A 25,263-nucleotide genomic window follows, 5' to 3' on the forward strand; every position below is an offset into this window, starting at 1 on the left:
AATTCTTGATTATTTCGGTTAGGTAAAGAAAGGGATTATGTGCTAAAAGACATCGACACGTGAACTTTGAGAGCAGTCAGTATGTAGTTGCTTAGTTCTCATTTCATTTTGTCTTGAATTTACTTTTGTGATTGTTTGTCTCCTATCAAGTATGAACCTTGCATTTCATTAATTTTATCACATCTTGGACATAGTGAAGACTCAAAAGGAACTTGTGAAGTAAAATGAGTAGACCCAAAATCTCATTTCAACCTTTACCCTTTGATCTATGGTACAAAGTGATAAAACAATCAAATGCTCCAAAAGCAGGCAACCAGAGAAAGACAGACATGAAGGGCCATTGGAAACTATCAGCCAGGTAATCAACCTTGGAAAACGGAATGTCTGTATGTATACCTGGTTCTTTGCAACAAATAAAATGTAACAACAACACGGCATAGAGACCAGAAATTTGGCATTTTAATTTAAAAACTTTCATATTTTCTTGATAATAGTATATTTAACATAAATATTTTGTCTACTTATAACATTTGTACTTCCTTTAAACATTTTTTCAATTAGCATTTAATAAATTATTGCCTGCACAATGAAAAAGAAGCTGGTCTTTTTTTAAAACAATTTAAATTTTTATTGACTTTGCATAATGAGGAATCCATGACTATAGAAGTTGCCACTTTAAGTGACCACAGAACAACACAAGATATAATTATTTTACATGATCATTACAATTTTATAAAGTTAGCTACAGCATACATATGTTTTGCTACAAACTATATTCCTTTGGCCATATGTAAGCTGTCAATACTGAAAGGTGTTTGAACATGCACCCCTATTAGCAATATATAAAGGAGAAAATAGGCTAAAATTGCTTATAAGTATTTTACCTTTTAACGTCCATGTTAACACTATTTTTGTCTGTTGCTATATTGTATAGTTCTTAATTCTAGGAAATGTGTTTTCACATTAAACAGTGGTACCTTTTCCTATCTTGATCTTAATTATGCCAAGAAATTACGTTTGTTTCTTATCAACCTTTATCAGTCTGTTAAAAGTTTGAACCAACCATTTTTAGAAAAGCTTCTGAACACAATTTCATGGTAACTGGTGCATGTGTATACTCTATGCACAGTTTCAGAGTTTGGCAAGGTGATTACCGACCCCAATTCTGATGTGGAGGAAGATAAAGTATTAAGGATGTAAATGAGGGGAAAGCCAAAACCCAGTACGGGGTTAAAAAAATGAGCTAAATCTTAAATAGAAATAAAAATATATTAACAAACTATAAAAATATTAGTTTAATATATATTTTTGGATTTTTGCTTAAAACCAAAGTTTGAAATATCTCTTGTGCCGACAGGCAACTGAAACAGTGATGGGGAAGAAATTAATAAACAAGCTGTGAAAGGACTGGTGAATGGAATCCATGTGACAGGCGAATTAATTATTGTCCTTTCATGGTGGCCGCACTGTTGGATTTTGGTTTACTGTATCATCTATTACATGCTGGCAGAAAACAACATCACTAGCTTATTTCCAGCATGTGGCCCTGGGTTAGCAAAAGAAAAAGAAGGAGAAACTGTTATATTTTAAGAGTGAGTGAAAGCTCTTGGGCCCCATTTGTCCCTGAAGTCACTCTGAGAACACGGCGCTGTGTTTGCTGGAACAGCACCAGGACCTTTTGCATTGATGTGCGGGGCAATGACAAGTGTCAGGCTAAGAATGGGAATCTGTCCCTGTGGGTTTCCTCCCACCCCCCGCCCCACCTCATTTCCTCCCTCTTCCGTTTTCTCTTGCACTTTCACACACATCTCCTCCCAAGTTAACTGAAGGCAGTTTGCTAGGGAGATGAAAGAATTAGGCAAGAATGCGCAGAGTGAGAGGTTCTTCCCATCTCAAAAAACTGTTTTGCCTGTAAGTGACAGAAAAGCACCATGTCAAGAACTTGTTTCTATTAGTTACTTACAAAAATAATATAAAAATTAGTAATAAGCTTTACAGGTAGCTGTTAAATTGCCTAATTAGTGTGATTTTAAAAAATAATATTTTAACTATCCTATTATACATAGGCCAAGGAGCATTTTAACTACAGCATGGGAGGGGGAGGACGCTGCCTTTTCCTTTGCCATGTGAACTTTGCTCCAGGCAACTCACATTCTGTCAGTGGTGGGGCTACCAGCATCCCCCTCTGCAAAGGTAGGAGCCCTGGGACCCGCCCTCAGGTTAATCACCTACATGCTGTGCTGTGGTGGCGATTTACAGATGAGAAAACTGAACAAGTAGTGTTTAAACTACAATAGTGGTACTAAAGGAAGAATGTTTTAATGCTCCTGAAAAAAATTATAGGTAGTATTTTCTTTGCAGAGTACTTAAATGGGAGATTTCAAAGTAGTCTTTTGGCACAGCATTCCGAGCTTCCTGTCTCCTTCTGCCACAAAGCATTTGATATTTTCTGAATGTAGAAAATGGAATGGTTTTCCAAAAAGTTTGATCCCTCTCTCTGGTACTCCCTTCTAATCATTTAAATGTCTCTAATGTAAAAAAAAATACACCAGCTAAACTGCTTGTACATTTTTTTATCCAATGGTGTGACACTATTCATATGAGTTTTGAATAGGGTTAAAAAAAATTTTTAACCCAGTGATTTAAACTTCATTTAAAAATTCTGTTTTACAGTGACCCATTTTTCCTTGATGTGAGATTCACATTAATTTAAAAATAAACCTCTTTAATAGAAATTCTGAGTGAGCTCAATTTAAATGTAAGTAACGTATGAACATACTGGAAGTTATACAGAGCTACACTGAAGTGCTGACTGTCAAAAATTAAGTGCTTTCACGAGGAAGCTTTCTTAATTGTCACTGCTTTTCTTCTCAGTCTGCACACAGCTTACAAGATGTCACGCGTAACTGAATAATCACTCTTAAATTTTTACACTGTTTTGTGCAAGTACACGGTTTGTTTTCTTTTGGCAAATGCCTCATTGCTTTAATGACTTCTGTCCACAAGGAAGAAAATGAAATTAAGTGAATATTCCTTCTTTCAGGATGAGCTGTATTTATTACTGGAACGGAAGTTGTCATATCCATGCTCATTAGCTTTGAACTTCAAGCACGACTGCTTTTCCTCCAAAGACTGTTTCTCTTCAAACGACTGGCACCAGCAGCATAAGCAGGACTGTAGAAAACAAAGTTGCTCGTTACATATTTACATCAGCTCTGTCGTCACGACTCCTCCTGCTCGCTAGGGTTCTGACTTTCTTTGCACGATTGGGAATTCTTGGGCTGCTTTCTGTCTATGCTCTCCTATTTTCCCCTTAAAACCATATAATCACATAAGCAGCATATGACAATGATTTGTTAATGCGAAGAACATAGAAGACAAAATATATATAATTAAAATTCCTCAACTTTTAGTTAAAATTAAAAGAGAAAGCCACTCTTAATTCTTGATATTTAACCTTGACTCCTTGAGAAATGCTCTTGACATTTTATAAATATGTAAATCAAGACATTTTCCTGTGCAAGTAGAACTGTCACCACACACATATACATGTGACTACACATGAGCATGTGTGTGGAAGTGTGTACAATTAATTTTAATAAAACCATACTACACATACTACTTCCTAGCCTGCTTTCTCTCACTTGACAGTGTTATAGACATCTTTCCCTATCAATGAATTTAATATTACATTGCCAGTTTTTTCAGCCACATGCTAATCTCATTCAATACTGTTACATAATAAGGTTATAAAGCATGTAAGTGTCTCCATGTTATCTATCCAGTTTTTTCTTGGATTTTTAGAAATTCAAACCTCTTTCATTCTGTTTGTTCTCTGAGAATCTATATGTATAAGGAAAGGGGAGGCCCACTGTTCTGTAAGATGAGGGTGTTGATCTAGGTGAACGTTCTCTTCTAGCTCTAAAATCTATGAGTGTGTGAGTGGGCAAAGAAGTTTGTAAACTGCATTACAGTTTACAGGGAAGCTAAGTTCTTGGCTTTCCAATAATGAACTACCAGGAATAAATGGATCATTCCCAGAGAAGGGGAGGAAATATATTTTTGTACACTGGATTACTGGAGGAGCAAGTGGATGGATGTGAAAATGTTACAAGGCAAGCAGCTGAATGAGGAATAACTAGATGCATCCACATTGAAAAGCACATCTCTGCTAAGAAACAGGAAAAGAGGAGATGAGACCTGAATCAAATTTCTTTGTTTGACTTGCCATTCTCATGTCCACGTGAAGAAGAGATCAATGTGGTCATAATCCAAATTTGCATAGTCCAAAACCTACCCAAAACAGGGTCAGTGTATTGAATTTATGTTTAGCTGTTATTCATCATCCGATGTCTGTCAGACATCAGTGCTTGTAAATTTTATGAATTGTAAAAGTGATTCTAAAAGTTGTAAAAGCTATTAATTTTATAACTGAGAGGTTGAGGCAGAAAAGATTGGTTGACTAAGATTTATAGACAGAAATCAATTACAGTGATTTGTGAACAAAAGTCACACTTAAGAAAAGTCCTACACAGTATAATGTAAGGGAAAACTGTAAATTTACTAGAACTCCCTGGACAGAAATATTAATAGTTTGGACAGATAGAAATAATAATAGTTCGGAAGGGATATATTGAATGCCAGATTAAAAAGACCTTTTTATTTTGAAATACTCTCTTACCTTAAAGCAATTTTTGAATCTTTTGCTCACCAAATATAGAGCTATTGGGTTAATGCAGGAATTCAGGGAGGCCATGTTGATGCCAATGTAGTCCAGTACCAACAAAAAGCTGCAAAATATAAACCAAAACATGTCTGTGAAAAATATGCTGCTCTGAGCATGTATTCTTTACAGACCTTTGTGTTTTCATGAAGAAAAAATTAACTATACACAATGGTTTTGACTTTATTAATGATCTTTGCTGGTAATGTGCTCTCTCTCTCTCTCTCTCCCTCCCTTTCTCTCTCCTCTTTCTCCCTGTCATGCCACACCCTCTCTCCTATACCATGCTCAATTCTCTTCTTTAAAACAAAATTTTATTTAGAAGCGCTGTGTCTGGCTGGAAAAAAAAAGATTTACCATGTGCAAAGAAGAATCAGACCTGATATTTTCAAGCATGTGACTCATTTATCTGGACAACTCTGGCTCACTATTCCCAGGGTTCTCCTAAGTGCCCTCTACTCCTTCCTTTGAAATAGGAGTGGAGGTAAAAAACGGGGATCTTAATTGCTTATGATCCTTAATTGCTTAAGGGTCAGAGAAATGGTACTCCCTGCTTCTGCCTATAAAAGGAATCCATGGAAAACCGCTGCATGGCATTTACTTACAAAACGATCTCTATTTTACTTTTCTTACCTCAAGAGTTCACATCTTTTGGGATCAGTATGATCATAAAGCGTGAGCTTCAAAATCCTGCTGAGGTGCAGGGGAAGCCAGCAGAGGGCGAAGACGAGGACCAGGCAGAAGACTGTTTTGGCCACTTCCCGTCTCTGAAATCAAACCATAGTCAGACCCAAAAATGATGGCTCATCATAACCACAGTGTTCTCTTTTCCTACACAGAATAGCCAACATTGTTTACAGAAAGTCAGTGGTATTTGTAAAAATTCAGGACACTGAGCTTTCCATTGAATAGTTAATGTGAGTGAAAACTAAAATGACTAGAGATTCACCTTTAAAAAGTAATGGCTCTTTCTAGATTCCTTAGATTATATTATATAGAATATGTCTAAATACACAATGCAAAAAATACCAGAGCAAGAAAAAGGAGATATGTTCTGGTTTATAACAACTTTAATTTATCATCATAATGCCTTTGTTATTCATAATCATAATTGTAATCACGAGTTAGCAAATACTTCTACTTTCTTACCTGCTTTAAGTGGTCGTTCAAGGCAATTTGCATGCCGCTCTTCTTTCTCAACATTTCACAGGTCATCAGGGTGTAAAAAAATGCAGTGATGGCCAAGGGCAAGCAGAAATAGAAGCTGAAGAGCCACCAATCTTTAGCTTTCTTATAAAACTATGGGGAGGAGAGCATTTTGTGATTAATAGTCCTCTGTCAGAAACTCTTATATCACAAATGTTCATAACAATTCATCATGGAATAATTATATTCTAAAGCAGATCCATTTTATAAATACTATATAGAACCTTTCAGATCATATCTACTGAGCAAATAATTAAATACTTATATTACGTAATATAAACTCTTCCTAAAAGGTATTTCAATTTTCAAAAGCAATGTGCTATAAATATGCCTTAGAATTTAATCAGTTAGACAAAATTTAAAATATTTGGTAATTCAGATCTTTTTATCCTCACATAAACTGGTTGTCTTTAAGCTATCCTTTTTATGAAATACATCATGTAAAGACATCATAGTGTTTAAGGGAAATTTTCAATTTTTAACACATTTATTTCATGGAAAAACCAGATACCAAAAAGGTCTATGTTAATCTCAGTATGTTAGCTCAGTAATGTATAAATCTAACCTATCAATTAAATAATCAAAGTTGCTTAAGACATATGCCTTTTCTCTTGTACCTCTTCTGTGTTTGTTTTTACATTATTGCTCCAGATATATCTGAGTGGGAGCTGATAAGAAACGAGAAAAAGCATTCTCAATTTCATTCTCAATTTCACATTAATGTCCCTCTTTGTTCTTTTGATCACCATCATACATATCCTTCATAAAGTTTGATATAGTCTTTTCATGTGTGGAATGGAAAATAATCATCGGCGACCCTAAGATGAGCCCCTTTGCATTAACCCCTCTTCACCTATTGTGTTGGAAAGAGCTTTTTGCACTTGGGGTCTATCTTCTGATGACCAACATTACCCTTCTTTTCCTATTGGCGAATTAAGCGTCCTTGAATAAATAGTCGAGGTGAAAGCTGTGTTGGGATGGCATCTTTCCTTTTAGAGAGAGGACGACCTTCCTATTCAGAATCCACTCACACCTGGGTGACTTCTAGTTGATAAATCACTGAAGTAGCTACTCCCTCTGCTGTGTTGTCTTATGTAGAAAATGAAGTAGCTATCAGCCCTTGTGGGGGTTTGAGTAGAAAAGCTATAAATTCAGATCCATTCTCTCATGTGAACCTGATTTATCTGTATCCCTGAGTGCCAGGGCATTCCTGGAGAAGCAGGGGCCCAGCTTATTGCAGCTTAGGTCATTAGTCACTGTTGACCCCACAGTCCTGGGACCCACACTCTTAATTTATGCCAAAGACAGTCATAAATCAATAGGCTTCAAGAAGGGGAAATCGGAAGAGAAATAGCTAAATATTTATAAGGGAAGAAGAGGAAGGGGGGAAAAAGTAAATGTACCTGCATGAAGGCAGTTTTCTGAATGGGATGAAGCATGCAGATTCTCAGATTATTTCCATGGTAGTCCATGGTGATCATATCAAAAGCCACGGCCTCAGGGATGGCCAGGACCACAGAGACCACCCAAATTAAAACGATTTCTACTGCTGTCCATTTTGGAACCCCAATCCCTTTAATACGACTCCATGAGGCCACGGCTCGATATCTGCAGAGGGAAATAGAATTTTTTGTCAAGCTGGCAGAGTCTGGTTTTGTTGAATCATGTAGTTTATTGTCTAAGTAACATAGCAATCACTAGTAAAGTGTTCAGGACATATCTGACGTAAACACACACTCTCACCTGTCAATACTTAGAGCACACAGACTCAGCACAGTGATTCCCACGGAGGCCTTCTGTATGAAAGGCACCAGCTTACACATCTCAAGTCCAAAGGGCCAGTCCTGGGCGAGGAGCTGCATGGAGGAGACATGAAGGTGAAGTTCTATCAGGGAGACTTTCACAAGGCACCCTCTGAATTGCATTACTTGGTGGAGAGCTATTACATGCAGAGTAAGAACACATTTCAGTTCTTACTCTTCTCCTCCTGGACTACTCCTTTGAAAAGCACCAGTGCTTGACATATGAAACAGGAGATTATATTGGGAATAATGAAAATGCAGCCAGTTAATGAGTTTGCTACGCATCTATAGTAGCTTAGGGTAGGATCTCCACCATGGGGCCAACTGGGGCCAGTCACTGAAGTTCCTCTTACAAAACTGAACCTGAAGTGCTGAGAATGTCTCTTACTGTGTTATGGAGTCTCCAATGCTCAGGTTCTGGCCAAATCAAAATATAGCTTAATTAAAAATAGGTGATACATGTTCCTTAGCTACGAAGGATACTCCTATGGAGAACTTATTCTTTACTTTAGTCAACTTACGTGACTGCACAGTAGCTCAGCTGAGATGCATGTTGATTCTTGAACATACTAGGCACACTCCTGCCTTCAGACTTGACTCTAGACCTTTCCTTCTCCTGAAAGGCTCTTTCCCCACAGAGCCAGTAGGCAAATTCCCTTGCCCCCTTCCCATCTTGCTCAGATCTCATCTTTTAAACAGGATCTACCCTGACCACACTAAGAACAGTGACCACTCAGACCTTCCCATCTCCTTTACCTTACTCTACCTTCCTTTTTGTCTATAGTGCTTCCCCACTCCCATTGCTTATATGATAACATGTAGTAGTTTGTTCTGTTTAGGTTTTGTGTCTGGCACTTCTGGAATATATGCCAGAATATGGGTTCTGCATCTGCCTGATACACTTCCTGACTCATCACAGAAGCTTAATATGTATTCCAGCCCCTAACATGTTTGAGCACTGGTTATACAACAAGCAAACAGACATAGTTCTTGCTGTAATACATATATGTGTGTGTGTGTGTGTGTGTGTGTTATATATATAACATATATATTTCTCTTCATTTGACTTTAGACTATGTAACCATTTATTGTTCAGCTCAGTTATTTTCTTTCTTAGGACAACTGGGTGTGCCCCACATTGGTAAATGAATCATTTTAGGTAAACATCTGGATCGAATATTCATGAGGTTTTGAAAATAAAGAAAAATATTTGAAATCTATGTTTATTTTTAATGTTTTAAAAAATAACCTTCCAAAAGTGAAAACTATTTTGAAACACAATTGAGTCTTTCCTTTCTTTCATTAGTGAAAATTCTTTGTGGAGCTGGTCAAGCTGGGTGATTGTTGTGTAACCGGAACGACCGCAAAGGCTGAGATGTATGTCTCAGTATGAATAGAAGCTGGAAATCCAACATGGGACCAGTTTCCTTTATAAGTCATACATGAAAAATTACACTGATACGTAAGACAAATATTGGCAAACTTTCCATAAATATGCTTATTCCAGGGTCCTGAAGGCCGAAAGGGCCAGCCAGGTAATACAGAGGAATGAAGGGAGCCGGATATAAGAAAGTCATCGGTATTAGGAAGATACTAGGGAATGGTGGGGTCTGGGACTAATGCTGTCTAAAGGGAGCAGCTGCTAGTAAACAGGACATGATTTTTGCCAAAGGACTTCAGATACAAAAATCTCTTGATTTTTAAGCAAAAATGGAAATTTTTATACGAACTGCCACAATTTATAGAAGTTGTCAAATAAATCATATTTTAAAAAACATTATCAGATAACATTATATTAACAAAATGTTTCTGTGGGTCAGACTAGAGCCTCTGTCTTGTGATTTCTGGATTACTCAATTGACATATAACTGCTTGTTTGTTTGTAAACATTTATTGAGTATCCATTATGTGCCAAACACTGTTCTGAGTCCGGGGTGCACATCATTTTAGTGAACAACTTAAACTCCCTGTTCTCATGGGACTTAGAGTTCAGTGAGGGAGGCAAACAAAAACCACATAACTATTTAATAGGTTGTCACACAGGGAGTGTCATCCTATTAAGGGAGTTTGGTGGAATTTTGAGTGCTTTCTGATAGGCCTCTGAGCAAGGTCTCTCTGAAGAGGCATTTGAGTAGAAACTGACTAAAATAAGAAAGTAAGCCACACAAAGAACAGTCTGGGCAGAGGAAAGAGCTAGTGCAAAGGACCTGGGGTCAAAATAAGCTGGGTGAGCTGAAAGGGCAGGAAGAAGTCCACCAAGGCTGTAGTGGAGGGATCCAGACCAAATGTCTAGGAGATGACATTATAAAGGAAAATGTTTCCTTCCTTTCCTTCTTTCTTTCTTTCTTTCTTTCTTTCTTTCTTTCTTTCTTTCTTTCTTTCTTTCTTTCTTTCTTTCTTTCTTTCTTTCTTTCTTTCTTTCTCTCTTCCTCTCTTTCTTTCTTTCTGAAATTCATTACAAGTTTTTTAAAAAGGGAGATAGAATAGTCTTATTTATGATTTTTTAAAAAATCACTCTAGCTGCTCAATGTAACATTTATGAGGGGTCAAGAAAGGGAGCTTGGATGAGGACTTGGGGTTGAGTTGGACCCTGTGGTGCCCTGGAGCTGAGGAGAATGGGTTAAAGACTGGGGACGTTTTGAAGGTAGAGCCAGTAGGACTTGTTGATGGGCTGGATGTCAGGTGTGAGGAGTCAGCAAACTCAAAGAGGTTTATCATGTGAAAAGTGGAGCCATTTACTAAAATGTGGAAGACTCAGAGTACTACAGGTCTGAACCAGCTACTGAAATGGGAAACGGTGGCATTTGTGTAGCCTGTCACTACCAGAACCAATAAGGAGAGACAAGGATTGAACCTTTATGGGCACTTTACTCAGATGCCCGATTTGACAGCGGGTTATGTACCCTAAAATCCATCTTAACAGCTCCTCTCAAGCTGACCTTTATAAGGAGAAGAAAAGGGTAGGTAAGGGGTTTGGATAAAAGGTTAATCAGATAAGAGTTTCAGTCCTCTGGAGATTTTCCTAGTATTTCATTATCTGCTGATCAAAAATTCTGTATCTGCCTTAGGGACAGACAGACACTACCTCCCTGGAGCACAGTGGCTCATATACCACCTCCACCTCCATGCTTGCAGACCTCCTGGAGGCATGTAATTCTTGCATTCTAGTCCCTGGAATAACAGCTTTCCGCATGCTATTAATCACTACTATTACCTATCACTTATAACTACAGCTAAAATCTTTAACTCTTGAGTTCCCCTAGCACTACATATTCAAGATGCTTTCAAATAATAGTCAATAGCCCTTGGAAGCATTACAAATAAAAAAAGGTTTCAGCCGATTACAAGGACTCTGCCAGACCCAGCTTGGTATAAATTATCCACACAATATTCTGTCTGATCATACTGATTGTCCTTAGATACATCAGGGGGGAAAGGAAAAGGAAATGAAGAAAGTAAAACTCTTCCCTTCAAAATGCAAAGTCTCATTTCCCTCCCCTTGAATGTGGGTTGAACTTATTAATGATTTGCTTAAAATGTGAGAAAGGGATGATGCGTGACATTTGAGACTAGTTCATCAGAGGCGTTACGGCTCCCTCCTTGCTCTCTCGTGGGTCACTCAGTCTGGGGGAGGCCAGCTGCCACGCCAGGAGGACACTCGTGCATTCCACAGAGAGGCCAACATGGCGAGGACCCGAGACCTCCTGAAAAGAGCGCGCGCTAATTTGCCTGGCGTGGAAGTGAAAAAGACCCTCCAGCCCTAGGTAAACCTTCAGATAACTTCGACCCCTGTTAATATCTTGACTCCACAAGAGCCCCTGAGCCAGTGGCTCCTGAACTCCTGAACACAGACATGGTGTGAGATGATAAATGTTTATTGTTCGAGCCACTCAATTTGGGGGTAATTTGCTATTCATCACTTGACAACTAATACATTTGTCCTTGGCCTCTCACTTAATAGATCCACATTTGAACCCACATGTTCTGATTCTGGAGTCTGAAGTATTTTCAAGAAGCTGATCTTGCAAAAAAAGAGAAGAAAATTTAGAATTAAAATCAATATTAGTATTTTTATGACCGGGGCTATGTGTCAAAATTTTCTTCTAACAACCTAGTCATTTTATTTACTTAATGTCCAAACATTTGGATACTTTCAAGTATTTTATTGTCTCAAACTATTTCCAGATATGCAAATATTAGTATGACAGAAGTACAGCCATCAGGTGGATCAAGACGAATGAGCGCACAGGCCTCTGACGGGAAAGAAGTCTGGCCAATGAAAATGAGCTCTGCACTGAGTCCAGGCCCTGTTCTGTGGTTTCTATTGTTTTTGGCTCAGCCGGGGAACTGGATTATTGCTCTTCATACCAGTGGGAGGCCTGCGGCTCAACCTCTGACCCAAGTTATCACAGGGGATGGGGAAACACAAACTGAAAGTTATAACAATTTTCTTCTCGTTCTGCACAGAGATAGCCAGAAAGCTAATCACAACGGAGAGATTACAATTTTCTAATCTACCCTTACAAAGGGAACTGCAGGATAGGAAGCAGCACACTTTTCGAGCTTTCAGGACTTCAGGTTTTAGGTGAGACCTGAACACTGCTGGTCCTTAGGGGCCACAGAAGCCAGGGGACGGAGTGACCACTGACACCTTTATTATTTTGTAGTGACAGGGATGACTTTGATGATCTCTGCCCCTCCGATCAGAAGGCTTTGTGGAGACACTGAGAAAAGTCTGATGGCCAGGGCAGAAACCACACCTACAAGTGATGCTCATCTCTCTCTTACTGGCCACCAGCAAGAAAGTCTGAGCAATGTAGTTAGTGCTTGGGGCTTATTTAAAACACAGAGACAGCAACCTCTTGTTTAATGGTAAACAAAGCCCTGGGTGAGGGAAAAACTGCGAAGTTAAAAAAAAAATCACCCTCAACAAAAATGCCCTTTTTAAAATTTCATTTAAAAATGTTTTTATGAGTTTTTGTAATTCCTAGAAATTAATCATTAAACTGTTTAGTGACAAAACACTTACAATTTAAAGTCGAACAGTATAGCTCTCCTCTTTGTGGAAGACATTGATTTCCTTTAATGCAAGAGGGAACACTATAATTTTGAACCCAGTGATGACATTTTCATTCTTTATGTTTCAGTTTTTCCTTTGGACTTTACCCCATCAAATTAGATATGTTAAGGGCAAGGTCCGAATTCTGAAGACAAATCAAGCATGTAATCCAACAAATTTCTCTAATCAAAAAAAGAATATTAGGGTTTGATATTGTTTCTAGATCCCTGCCACATGAATTACTTTTTTAGGTCTTGTTTAAAATTAAGTTTAAATATCTATTACTTATCATTAAGCAAATGTGAATTGGTTAGGGAATACTCCCATAATTAGTGCTGTTTTTCACATCGTAATGGCTCATCCAAGGGAAAGCTTTTGTTACTTTGGGTCCAGTAACAGTGTGGTGTCCATTTGACAGATCATAGCCTATGCTTGTGCTGACCCTTTTCCTAGGCTTCTACTGCTTCCCTAGCACATTTCTGTTGTATGAATAAACATAAATAAATAATCACTAGATTGAAAAGAGACACAACCATTATGATGATCAAGTTTCTATTCAAGGATGGCCATGATTTCATAATTTTATGTTGGAACAGCTGTTTAAGAAAGAAAAAAAAGACAACAGAATCAAATAAATTATTTTTGTATTACATTATAAAGTAAGTTTTAGATTATAAAGATTTTTTTTTGATTTCTAAAAGGATAAATACCATGCACAGGAAATAAATATCTTTTCTTTCAGGGTATTGTTAAATGAGTCCTATGAAATCTCTCCAGGTGGGGGGATTTGCATTTTTCATGTCTCTTTTTAATTAAAAATTACATTCTTGAAGAATTAAATGGAGAAAACCCTGTAATGCACACCACTCTTAATGCTCCAAAGAATCAAGCCCCTTAAAGTCTGAAAATTCCAAAGTTAACCATCTTATGCTAACAAATGTTCGTTCGCCTCATTAACCATACATACCATTTTCTTTTACTTTTTCTTTTAAATTAAGAGTAAACACTGAGTTTTAACTGCTTATCTGCTTCAGAATATTCTACTACAATTTTAATGTCTAGCATGGTGCCTGGCATGCAGTGGCCACTCCTTTAAGTGCTTGTTGAATACTACAAGTGAATGAATGACCTGATGAGTAAATTAATTTGATCTGAAAATAGAAATCTTATAAAACACTTGTCATGAGCTTTTCAGTTCTCATATTTGAAACAAGTTCCTTAGAGAATTGAGATAACGTTTCATCTTATCTAGTCCACACCCTCCCCCTTCAAGATGGGCAGGTCTGGGTGATGCAGAGCACCAGAGCCTTGCGGTGTGAAGCCTGGCTGTTCTAGTGTTGGAGTTCTGCCTTAAAAGCAGGCTGGACAAGGTCAAGAGCACAAATTTCTCTTCCACCCTCACTCTCCTACTCAAACCTGTGAAGGAAATGACTGATATAAAGCAGAACCTACTGTTTCTCACTATCTACTGGGGGTCTGCGAGGGGCTTTAGTTGTAAGTTTGGTGGATGAGAACAGTTCTGATGAAGACAAACCAGGATTCCTTTGCCAGGTTGCTGTCTGTTCCAATGCATGATGAACTGTGACCAAGTCCTTTCAAATGACTGCTGGTATTATGTTTTTACAGTAAAAATCAAAAGAGGGAACGAATGAAGTAGTTGTATTTCACAACTTTAGAAAAGGGTCAATTCTTCTGTTTGTAAATCTCTGTTTCCTGGAGGAGATAAGAGTTTCTCTGCACTGGAACTAGCATTTTAATAACACAAGGCGGGCTCATTCAAGGATTTTCTCGTCAGAGCTCCCTTCCTTTTTGTAGTCAGACATGCAGAGAGAATTTAAGGGAAGCTGCTGGTCAAGGGCATAGGAAATATTTTCTTGACATACATGTTACCAGTGCCCTAGGGGACAAATATCAATTCCAAGTTCCATCTTGCATCCATTAAAATGCACTTAATCACTTAAAGATTAAGCCATGTGGCTCAGAAATGGTGGGTCAGATATAATGTCAGGGTATCTCCCAAGAGTACCACTTAAATGGACCAGAATGTGAACACTGCCCTCTGGCGTTGTGCAAGACAGAGAGAGAGAGGCTCTCTCCCTGAGAACCCCTTGCATGTGCACCCACAAAACAGAGGGCTTCTGCTACTCTTGAAAGATTCTTATGACTTGTTGACATAGAACAATGATTCCACGAATCTGAACTATGGTTCTTGAAACAAAATCTCTAAAAGAAGAAAAGAGATAGGAAAAAGATAAATTAAAAAAAATCATAGGAGAAATTTAAGTTCACTTGAAATGTATTTTTCTGCCAGTGTTACATTGAAATTTATTCTCGAGTCTGTAACAGGTAAAATAATAAATTATCTGAATTAAAAAATATATATAACCACAATTTGTGCTTAAAAACTTTCACTGACATATTAACATTACATATTTCAAAAAGTTTCACCTAAGAGCATCAAGAAATGCTATTACAAACCTAGCTTAGTATTAGAGCCACTCATTTGAGCTGGCTTTTCTGAGAAGACCACTGTGATACTTGAAGAAACTGAAGAATTATGATTTCATGTCCTCATGGCTCACAAGGAGACTGAAACTGAATGAATTCGACAAACCTCACTAAGTAATTTTATGTCTTACTTAAACTGTGTTCTTTTCAGAGCACACCTTATGACATGGGTGAGCTATGAAGGGAAAAGTTTGCTAAGGAATCCAAAGCCCTTTAAAACAATTTGAAAACACTGAGCAAAGAGAAAGAAGACAGGGTGCAATGGAAACCTCCAGAGCAAGTTTTCCTCCTTTCCGGAAACTGCGATGGAGCCAAGGAGGAGAGGAGCAGAGAAGAGTCACAGGCAGCGGGCATGAGTATGGCCGTGGGTCTCGGGGACAGAGAATTGCTTGAGTAATGAATGCTTCAGTCAATTTGGCTAATACATTTCTGACTTAAGAACGATCCTCTTTCTCTCTCTCATCTACCACAACTTTTTGTCCATTTTCTTGTGTCTTTACTTTTTCACCAAAGGATCTATAGGGAAAGAGGAAGAATACATCTCTAAAATAAAAGCACTGAAAAGAAAAGAAGTCTAAAATTAGAGAAGTTGTTGGCAAAGGTACACCCACACACCACACTCAGTTATCTTCCAAACACAACCAACCTCTTTTTAACTTGGTCAAGTACAGAAGGAAAATGTTTCACATCATAAATTACATCTTGAATCTTATTTCAGCTCAGGCTTTATCTGTCAACACCCTTTAAAGCACTTAATCACTTATTAGCATTTGGCATGTCTCTTCAAAAACAGTTGACTATAGCATATCAGCCACACAGAGATAACCTTATATGGTGTTCTTCGTGGGGTGAAGAGCACGGGGTCTTGGCCCCGAAACAACAGGGCCTTGGCTATTTCATCCTCTCGCCCAGCTAGGGGAATATCTCCAGTCTTGAACGACTCATTTAAAGTGAACAAAGGAAAAATGTGAAGCCTTTGATATGTAAGGGTTACCATATTGAAAGAAACATTTCCTTAACATTTTAAGAGGCTTAGATTTATGAAGTGACCAAGCTGTAGATCAAAGACAAACATGAGGCGTACGATGGAGTTAACCTAAGGAGACTCGCAGTGCCTGAGGCCAAGTCTCTGCCGACCGTTTTGTCATGGGAATCCATGTGTGAAGCCGTGAGCTGGAAAAATGAAGTCTCGAGTTTCTGGGTTATTTGAATTCTGTTATTGTCCTGTTATTCACTTATGACCACTATCCTGATGCAGAAAGGGGAATACTTCCCACCTTCTTTTTTCATCTGAACAGTTATAAAAATTTAAGTTAGGGAAATCCCACGGCTTACGTATAATACCTTTTGTCAGCACGTACTTGACTGCTGTTGCCTGTTGCAGGCAGTTTGTGAGGTCAGCAGGGCTGTTTTCTTTGAATTACTAGAGTTGAGGTCATTCAAAGTAACAGTCCTCCTCTTTATTAGTACTTTTCAAAAGATAATACTTTAAATGTGATTAATTTATTCTGATTAATTTTTTTTTGCTTTAAATAAGTGAATCCCAAAGGTATCTTATGTTCCACCGTGTCCAGTGTGGCTCAGTTGGTTGGATGTCATCCTGCAAAGCGAAGGGTCACCGGTTCGATTCCCGGTTAGGGCGCAGGCCTGAGTGCTGGTTCCATCACCAGCTGGGGGGTGTACAAGAGGCAACCGTCAATATTTTGCACATCCATGTTTCTCTCCTTCTCTTTCACCCTCCCTCCCCCTCTCTCTAAAAATAAATAAATAGAATCTTTAAAAAAAGATATTTCGTTTTCATTTTAGGTTCAAAACTATTCTGCTGCTAAACATCACAAAATTTTAATAAAATATTAGTAAAATATCTCATCTACTTAACTGTCAGTGGAAATGGTATTATTATCCTGGAGGAAATTAGACTCTCCTACCCAATCATACCATTGCTTCTGTTTACTGATTGGAAAATGATAACTTCAAAAGTTCAATTGGATGGTTTTTCCATTAACTTTTACCTCTAACTGATGAAATTAGTTAATTATACACAAATGTGTTAAGTACTACAAGCAGACCGAGATCAAATAGTGGGAAAGGTGACTTTGTTCCGAAAGAGTTTTGATTGTGTCGCAAAGAGAAAATATCTGATTACCTGCCAAGGTCACTTGACTCCACACTCATTTATGGGCTCAGTGAAGCAATTCCACATTTTGACCCACCAGCGTTTTCATGATAGACATAGCCGTTCCTTAACTAGTTAAATGCTATAAAGATCAGCAGTTTTGCCTCCCGGACTTACGAAGGCAGCCTCTTGCCTCTCATACTAGCCTATAGAGGCTAGTATAGGAAGGCCAGCAAAGCCATCTGCAGCAAAGCCATCTGAAGGCACTCCATCAGGTCACCAGCTTAATTTTCCATAAACTCTCCATCACCACTGAACAGCTGATTACACGCAGATACTTATCAAACTAATGTCCGTAGCAATATTTACCTTATCAGCTTACAAGCATATTTGTTTTCAAAAGCAATGTGCTTACATGTGAAAGGAGCAATATTTGAAAATTAACTCTATTAACTCAGTTAGGCATGCAAATATAGCACAAAGAGAGAGAAGTTGTTGAATAAAATCCACATATAATTCACAAACACATTATTTGCTTAAGAAATTATAACTTCTTGAGAAGTTAAATGAAGTTAAAGAAATTTTAATTTTAACCTGCAACCAGTGTGTGGTGAATATCACTGGTATACCAGACCAAGACGAAGCAGCTAACCAACCAACTAATGATATGAAAACTTTGACAGTATCCACAAGTGCACCCAGCTTGTCTGCTTCCCACACAGCTTTGATGTTGGTTCTAACTCAGGAGTCAGGTGGGCTCTCACAGGCAACAGACATCTAGATCACCCCACCCATTTTAGTCTACACAGGAAGGACACATCCAAGTAGCTTGCAGATAAGGAGAGATGCATCCTCACATCAAAAACTGTGTATGTACCTGGCTTTTGGGTCAGGTACAGATACAGATCATGTAAACATCAGCATATATAAATTAGAGATAGACATCAATACATGTGTATCTCTATGGAGATGTTATATCAAATAGTCACTCAAGCTAGGAGTATAACAACTTTGAAGCACAATATGACAATATCTATCAGAATTACAAATGCACATATCCTTTATTATGGGAACAGCCATTCTAGTTCTAGAAATTTACTCTTCAGATAGAGTCACACATGTGTGCAAAGCCATATGTACAGAGATGTTATTTGTAGTCATGTCTATAATGGTAAAAGCTGAAAGAAAAACCTAAACAAATTTCCATTCTTATTCATACACACGGCCCCCATCCAATTTATTTACTCACTATTTGCCAGACACTATATCAAATGATCTTTACCTATCTACTTATGTATCTATTTTATATACATATATGTATATATAATATTATATGTAATATAATATATATATTATCTATGTAGAATATTATATATAACATTCTTTTTGGATGATTGTGTTGTTCATTTTTCATCTGGGAAGTCTTGTGCAATATAGTATGTAATAACCCTGGTGTGTGCTGCTGAGGAGGATAAATGAGGCTTTTATTTTGAGCATGTTTACATGAATATTTGTGCCGAATGTCCCACAGAACCTCTCTGGCCTTCCACACAGGATTTCCTCCCTGACACAGGTGACCCGGTGAGAGGACCACCTACGTCTGCCTGCAGGCTTCCAGAGGCCCAGCCCCTTGGGAGCGTCCAGGCAGAGCAGATGCATCTCCTGAGGTCTGTCAGCCCCTCCAAGCAGCACACCCTTGTGATGTCCTGTCCCGTTCCACAGCAGTATTGAGGACTGTGACTTCTTGCAAGGTTTTTGACATTTTGTGGTTGTCTACTTCATTGAACCCTGGATTTACTGAGCTCCAGGTAAATGGAATAGATTCACATTGACATTTCTCGGCTCCTGGATGTGCCAATAAATTGGTTCAGAGATTCTCTGCACCCCCAGAAACTTTGAGTGTGTGCATATGTATGCATATTATATTATATTATATATTAATTATAATGTACATATGAATTATATAATATATTAATTACATGTAATATAAATAATTATCTGGATCCTCAAAGACAGTTGTAACATCCCACAAAAAATTAGAAATCACTAGTTTAGGGATTCAAGTCTCCACTTTAGAATAAATTTAAATGGCATTCATAATTTACTTAAATTACTTTCTGTGAACTTTAATACCTAAAGTTTAGGTATTAAACTTTAATACCAAAAGTTTAATACCTGACTACTCTGAAATTCTAAATCCATTTTTAAAAACTTACTGATATGATGTCACAATCATTTAGCACATTAAATAGCTTTTTAACAAGTCCTAGCTTAGGTGTTTTGGAAAATAAAGCCTTTAGTAAATAGCTATTATCAATATTACAAACTCCAGACCACCTGAGGGGAATTTCAGGATACATATTCCAGACCATTGGAAGGGGATTTCAGAAGATAGAAGTCCTCACATGACTCAAATTAAAACAGAAAACGCTTGCCAAGTATCTCCGTGTGTGGCAGTGTGTCACAATTCCGCCCACGCTCTCCGAGGCAGCCATAACAACACTCCAGGTTGGAGAAAGACGTGCTGTGTCTCAGCTCCCTCACAGCAGGGGGACAGAGAGGACCACAGGTTCTAGGGCTAGATGGCCTGGGTTCAAGTCTCATTTCATCACTTTCCAGTGGTGTGACTGGGTAGGGTACTTCACCTCTCCAACAGGTGTTTTCTCTATGAAATGGAGGGCGACCACACAAGGTTTGTTGCAGTAATTCAGTGAAATAAACCAAGTACCTAGTGCATAATAGATGGTAGCCATTATTGTTATTTTAGACCTGAAATGGCTCCTGTTTATGCATACTATAAAAGTCAACCACAGGCTACCACGTAGGATTCGATGATGGCAAACATAGTGATGAGACCTAGTTCTTTCTGATGGATTTCTTTATGACCAATGTGGAAGGCTAGATGGCCAGTCATAGTGACTCATTAGTTTATCTCAGAGGTAAAAACAGGATGAACAGACTACAGTGAATGGCTTCAGGCAAAAAGGATGTAACTCCCTAGGGAAATCCTAAAGGAATTTGAAATGAAAGTAATCTGTGTGCTCCCTTGGAAGTCGAATATTCTCTGGCTTGTTGGATGTAATAATTTGATGAGAGGAAGAAAATCATCTGGACTTGGAAGAGCTGATTGACATCTTGCCTGAAAGTAGCACACTGGCAGGTCTCAACCCCAATTCCATACAGCCCTTCCGCTGCTGGCTGGGTTAGGAAGGTCTCTAACTATGCTGGGCAGGTGGGATTTACTGGCACCTCCCTGAACTAGGGTTTTACAAAATTCTGTGCTAGTCGAGCAAAACTAGATGTAATCTCTCTTTTGAGAGTGATCTTATTTCTTGTATTTTAAAGTTTCTCACAAAACCTGGTACTCTGACATTTCTGAAGTCAGTTTTGATGAATTGAATGGAAACTCCTCTGCCAAATTGGAGTGGTAAGACTTGGTTTATGGGGCTCCTTAAGAAATAAAGGGGTCACTTCTGGCCCAAATGGAACTGTGGCTGTATTTAAGGGGCCCAATTCAGCCTGTGCTTCTTCCAGAAAACTTTGAGTTTATAAAGCACAAGTTGTCATGCAGAATTTTAGAATGTCTTCTATTTATCCCCTATTTCTGGAAGTATTTCCTTGTACAGCCTGGACTGTAATTGGAATCCCATCTCTGTACCTCAGGAGTCTCTAGAATTGCCTTAAAACATGGCTATTTGGATTAGGGTTTTCACATTCATGAAGGGCAACTTAAAGTCATACCTTGTGATGATTTCTCCTGCCACAAGATCAAAGCACCCCTTACAGAGCTTTCCCAACCCACATCACATGTTTTTTCCCTCCTGTACTGAATCCTATACTAGCTTTAGACAAATCTACAAAACACATTTCTATTCCTTCATACTTTTGTTCTGTTTTTATGTACCACTTTCTACTGCTGATCATGATGGGGAAGCAGTTTTATATATTTGCTCAGTTATTTCAAATTTTCCACCTCTTTCACTTATGCTAGTTTTTTTTTTACCACCACAAAACCTCAGTAAGTGGGCATGAGCAGCCTACTATAGAGTTGAGCACACTGAGGCCCAGAGACACTGGGGTGTGTCTGGACTTCCAAAGCTGTCTGGAGTCCAGTAGTATGGGGGTTTGTGTCCTGGACTTGCTCTCCAGGCCTGATTTCTCTGATGCCCGTGGTACTCACATAATAATGGGAGCTACTGAAATCACTCTTTGCAGACCTTTACATTGAGTGCTGTCGGTCTGGTCCATGAAGTAATCTGCAGGGTGCAGCCATCACTTCAGAGCCTGACAGATTAGCCTGATTCCTGCCCCCAACTCTTACTCATCGTGAGACTTTGATTATCCCATTAATCATTTGTAAAGTGCAGTAATATTAACTTGTGGGCTGTCGGAAGGAGTCAAGGTAAGGGACATCTATCCCAGTGCCTGGCTCACTGTAGACTTCCAGTAAAAAGTAGGAAAGATGCAGTCATTCGCAGCAGGGGAACTGTGACCACCTACTTACCAGCCTTGAGGTCCCTTTCTTCTAGGCCACTTGTTTCCTAAGAACAGATTTCAACTCCTCTAGTCACAGGGTCCTCCAAGAAAATGCTTCTCAAGATTAATTTGCTTAAGTCACTTAAGTATCTTAAGAGGCAGATTTGATTTCTCGAGCAGTTCTAACAAGCTCAGGTGAAATCAGTCCTGCTTTTGGACCACACTCTGAGCAGAGAGAGTGCATCCAGTGAGCTGGACTTAAGGACAAGATTCTTCAGGACCAGTGGTTCTCACACTTCACAAGTTATCATAATCACATGGAGGGCTTTTAAAATAATAATAATAATAATAATAATAATAATAATAATAATAATAATAATAATAATATACATAGTGTCCCACCCCAGAGCAGGTCTGAGGTGGGGCCATAAAGTGTCATTTCTAACAGGTTCCCAAGTAATGCTGATGCTGCTGCTCTGGGGACTACAATTGTTCTACTCTGGGCTACTGAAGACCAGAAGGAAATTTGGTTCCAATGATTACTGAATTTCTTGAGAAAGCTCCCTCCAAAGACTTTCCCATTTCCTGCTCCCTAACCAGTCACCCTCCCCTCCTGCGACAGTAGCAGGCGTCCTTTACCTTGTAGACATTGATGGGGATGTCAATGATGATGTGCAGCAGGTCTCCCAGAGCCAGGCTGGCTATCAAGATATTGGGGCCGTTCCGCATGCACTTGTTCTTGTAAATGATTCTCAGCAGTGTGGAGTTTCCGATGATGCCCAGCACGAACACTAGGCAAGACACCACGGTGTTGATGTACTTGAAAGTCTCTTTGATCTCTGTGGATCCCTCGCACCGGGGAGGGGAGAGAGTGTGAGGCGGGGCTCCAGCCGGCTTCCTTGCTCTAGGCATCTGCGGAGGTACTGACGACCAGGGCGTGCTGGTGTTGGACCTCGTTGGCCAGGAGAGCTTAGACGCAGGCGTCGTTATCTCTCCGGTCCCAAGGAGTGGAGGGGTGGCCCCAGCCATCTGTAATCCCGTCTCTTCTCCCCGGACCCCCGCCACACCACAGGCAAGGATCAGGACCACCAGGGCGCTCCCGCAGAGGCTTAGCAGCGGCTGCATGCTGCTGGCTGCTCCGGTGAGCGTGGAGTGGCCGCTCCGCAGCTTTCTCTCTGGAGCCCAGCAGCGGAAGGAAGACAGGACACTTGGTCAGCTACCTTAGCCACGCCCCTGCAAACCGCTAGGTCCGAATGCAGCGGCGTCGCTACGACCCGCGCGCAAAAGTAACTCAAGTTTGCGCGCCAGTAAACAGGCCGGTGTGACCCGCCCGCGTCCGTCTGCTGAACTTACAGAGCAAGCTTTTTTAATGTTTTTTCTCCCCTGCGTCACCCGCACCTCCCACCCCTCAGAGGTAAGGACCCGCATTGGGGTGGGACATTCTAAAAAGGGGTGTGCCCGGGAGAGAGGGATAGGTGTCCAAGGCAAATCTGAGTTCCGCGGTGTGCCGGGAGGAAGCGTAAACGTTCTGGCTAAGGACGCTTGCGACTGGGGAATCGGGGCACCTAGAGGCCAAGAGCCCCTGCGAATCTCTGCGTTTCGCTCCCCAGAGAGCCCAGACACCCTGTCTGTCAGTGCCCAGACTCCTCCTGGTGGGCGACAGCTGCTACTCCACCGCTGCCAGCGCTCAAGTTCCCTGACGCCCGCAGAGGTGCGCTGGCTGACTCGGAAAATCTTGGAGACTGCTCGGTTCCGTCCGACTTGGGAAGACTATCGGCATTAGCAAACTTCTGTCCCCTCCAGGTGGCTTCGAACACTCTCACTCCCTCCTTTATTCCAACCTCAATTCGTGTGTCTAAATGTTTGGGTTTTTTTTAACCCCCAAACTAGTAATCCAAGTTGAAGCCCCAGGACAAGGTTCAACCACTGATTTTAATTCAACACGAAGAATGTTTACCTCTTGATGGGATGCACCAGGTGCCGAGCGACCCGCGAAGACCTCCTTCCCCCGGCTAGTGGCTGGGTTCCTCCTGCTCCGGGAGCAGAGGGCGCGTCCCCTCCCTTCAGCTGCGGGCGGGTCTGGCTCTGACGAAACGCTAGGGAATTCCAGATCGTGTAGCCTACACAGTTTACTCGGGGTCTCTGCTGTCCCTAGACAAGCACTTTTATTCATTCGTCCCTTCCCCATCAATCACCCTGAGTTCTCCAGCGCCTGCCGACCGTGCCGCAACCTTTCCCCTTGGGCAACGCCTGGACAGCATCAGCAGGAGCTGCCCGCCGGAGAGAGCAGTCAGAGTTGCCTGCGCGTCCCAAGAGGCCGTTTATTTGCCATAGTTTTGAGTTTCCGAATCACACGCATAAACCAAGGTCAAGTTTCTACGCACTCGGTGACGCGCTTGGGCTCCATACTAGAACCAGGATCTGTATTAAACCTGTTAGCACGGACTTCTACTGCCTAGTGTGACTCACCCCCCACTCCATTAAATACCCCTTGTGATATCTAAGACCCGGTTGGTTTGGGGCGCTGCTCTTTGCTGCGTTTTTGTTTTGTTTTTCAATTTCAGGTCCACGTCGCCCCTAACACTGAAGAGCGCGATGGACCCTTTCTTCTCAAGCCCTCTCGCTGACCTGTGTGAGCCAGGCACTAAAACGTCTCCCTCATCGTCTCCAGCAACGGCTATTTTCTCTTCCTCTTCTGTCCTAAAGTGTTATTGTCCCACCATCTCAGGTACCTGATACCTATAGGGAACATAAAAATAATCAGAAAGTTGCCATTCAAATTCAGGATCATATTCGTCAGGCAGAGCCATAAAATAGATTCTTCTGACACATTCCTGAACTCACTTTTTATGGGATGGGGAGAAACAACAGAGACTGATGGTTTTGCCTGAAGATTGTATAAAATGGAAGTCAGAAATTTAGGCTGTGTGATGCACATCGGATATTACTCTGCTGGCTTTCAGTCAATTGGTTCCACCTTTGAAATGTCATACCCAGGAGGAACCATTTCAGGTAGCAACTCACCTGCAGACTAGGTGGCTGGTTCTTGGCTTCACAGCTAGTTAATGGCACGGGCAAGACAAGAATCTTGAATTTTTGACTTCTGTGCAATGTCTTCTGGGATAAGAGCAGTAGAAAATCAATTTCTATTTTAAAAGATGAACTTTAAGTGTGAAGTATGGTCTAAAGAACCCAATTAAGAAGTAAGGTGAAAGGAATGAGAAATATGGTCTAGGGACGTGAGTGCTAATTCCAAATCTGCTATTTTGAGAGCAGTTCTTATCCTCCCTGTCTGGGCGAAAACAAGGTCAATGTTGAATTGCTCCAAAGCTGAGCCAAGTAACAACATAACTGAGCTATGCAAATGAGGAAT

At 40.0% G+C, this 25,263-nt stretch overlaps 1 protein-coding gene across 1 annotated transcript; it reads right to left on the minus strand.

Annotated features, from left to right (window-relative positions):
- Positions 1 to 439: 439 nt before the first annotated feature.
- On the minus strand, positions 440 to 24,375 carry EDNRB (endothelin receptor type B). Its single transcript, XM_045839213.1, has 8 exons — positions 23,848 to 24,375; positions 22,530 to 23,065; positions 7,673 to 7,785; positions 7,333 to 7,537; positions 5,873 to 6,022; positions 5,357 to 5,490; positions 4,682 to 4,790; positions 440 to 3,174 (listed from the first exon to the last, which is right to left on the minus strand). The coding sequence occupies exons 2-8, from the start codon at positions 23,013 to 23,015 to the stop codon at positions 3,040 to 3,042; spliced, it is 1,332 nt and encodes a 443-aa protein (XP_045695169.1). The 5' UTR covers positions 23,016 to 23,065; positions 23,848 to 24,375; the 3' UTR covers positions 440 to 3,039.
- Positions 24,376 to 25,263: the final 888 nt, after the last annotated feature.

Source organism: Phyllostomus hastatus, unplaced genomic scaffold (assembly GCF_019186645.2).
Source record: "Phyllostomus hastatus isolate PE091 unplaced genomic scaffold, TTU_PhHast_1.1 phas_contig_29, whole genome shotgun sequence".
Lineage (NCBI taxonomy): Eukaryota > Metazoa > Chordata > Mammalia > Chiroptera > Phyllostomidae > Phyllostomus > Phyllostomus hastatus.

Excerpts from the sequence above, each read along its gene's own strand:
- EDNRB (XM_045839213.1), bottom strand. The coding sequence starts at position 23,015 with ATGCAGCCGCTGCTAAGCCTCTGCGGGAGCGCCCTGGTGGTCCTGATC. Across the intron at positions 4,791-5,356 it reads AAAAGATGTGAACTCTTGAG|CTTTTTGTTGGTACTGGACT; the intron begins GTAAGAAAAGTA and ends TATATTTTGCAG. Across the intron at positions 3,175-4,681 it reads GATTCAAAAATTGCTTTAAG|TCCTGCTTATGCTGCTGGTG; the intron begins GTAAGAGAGTAT and ends TGTTTTCTACAG.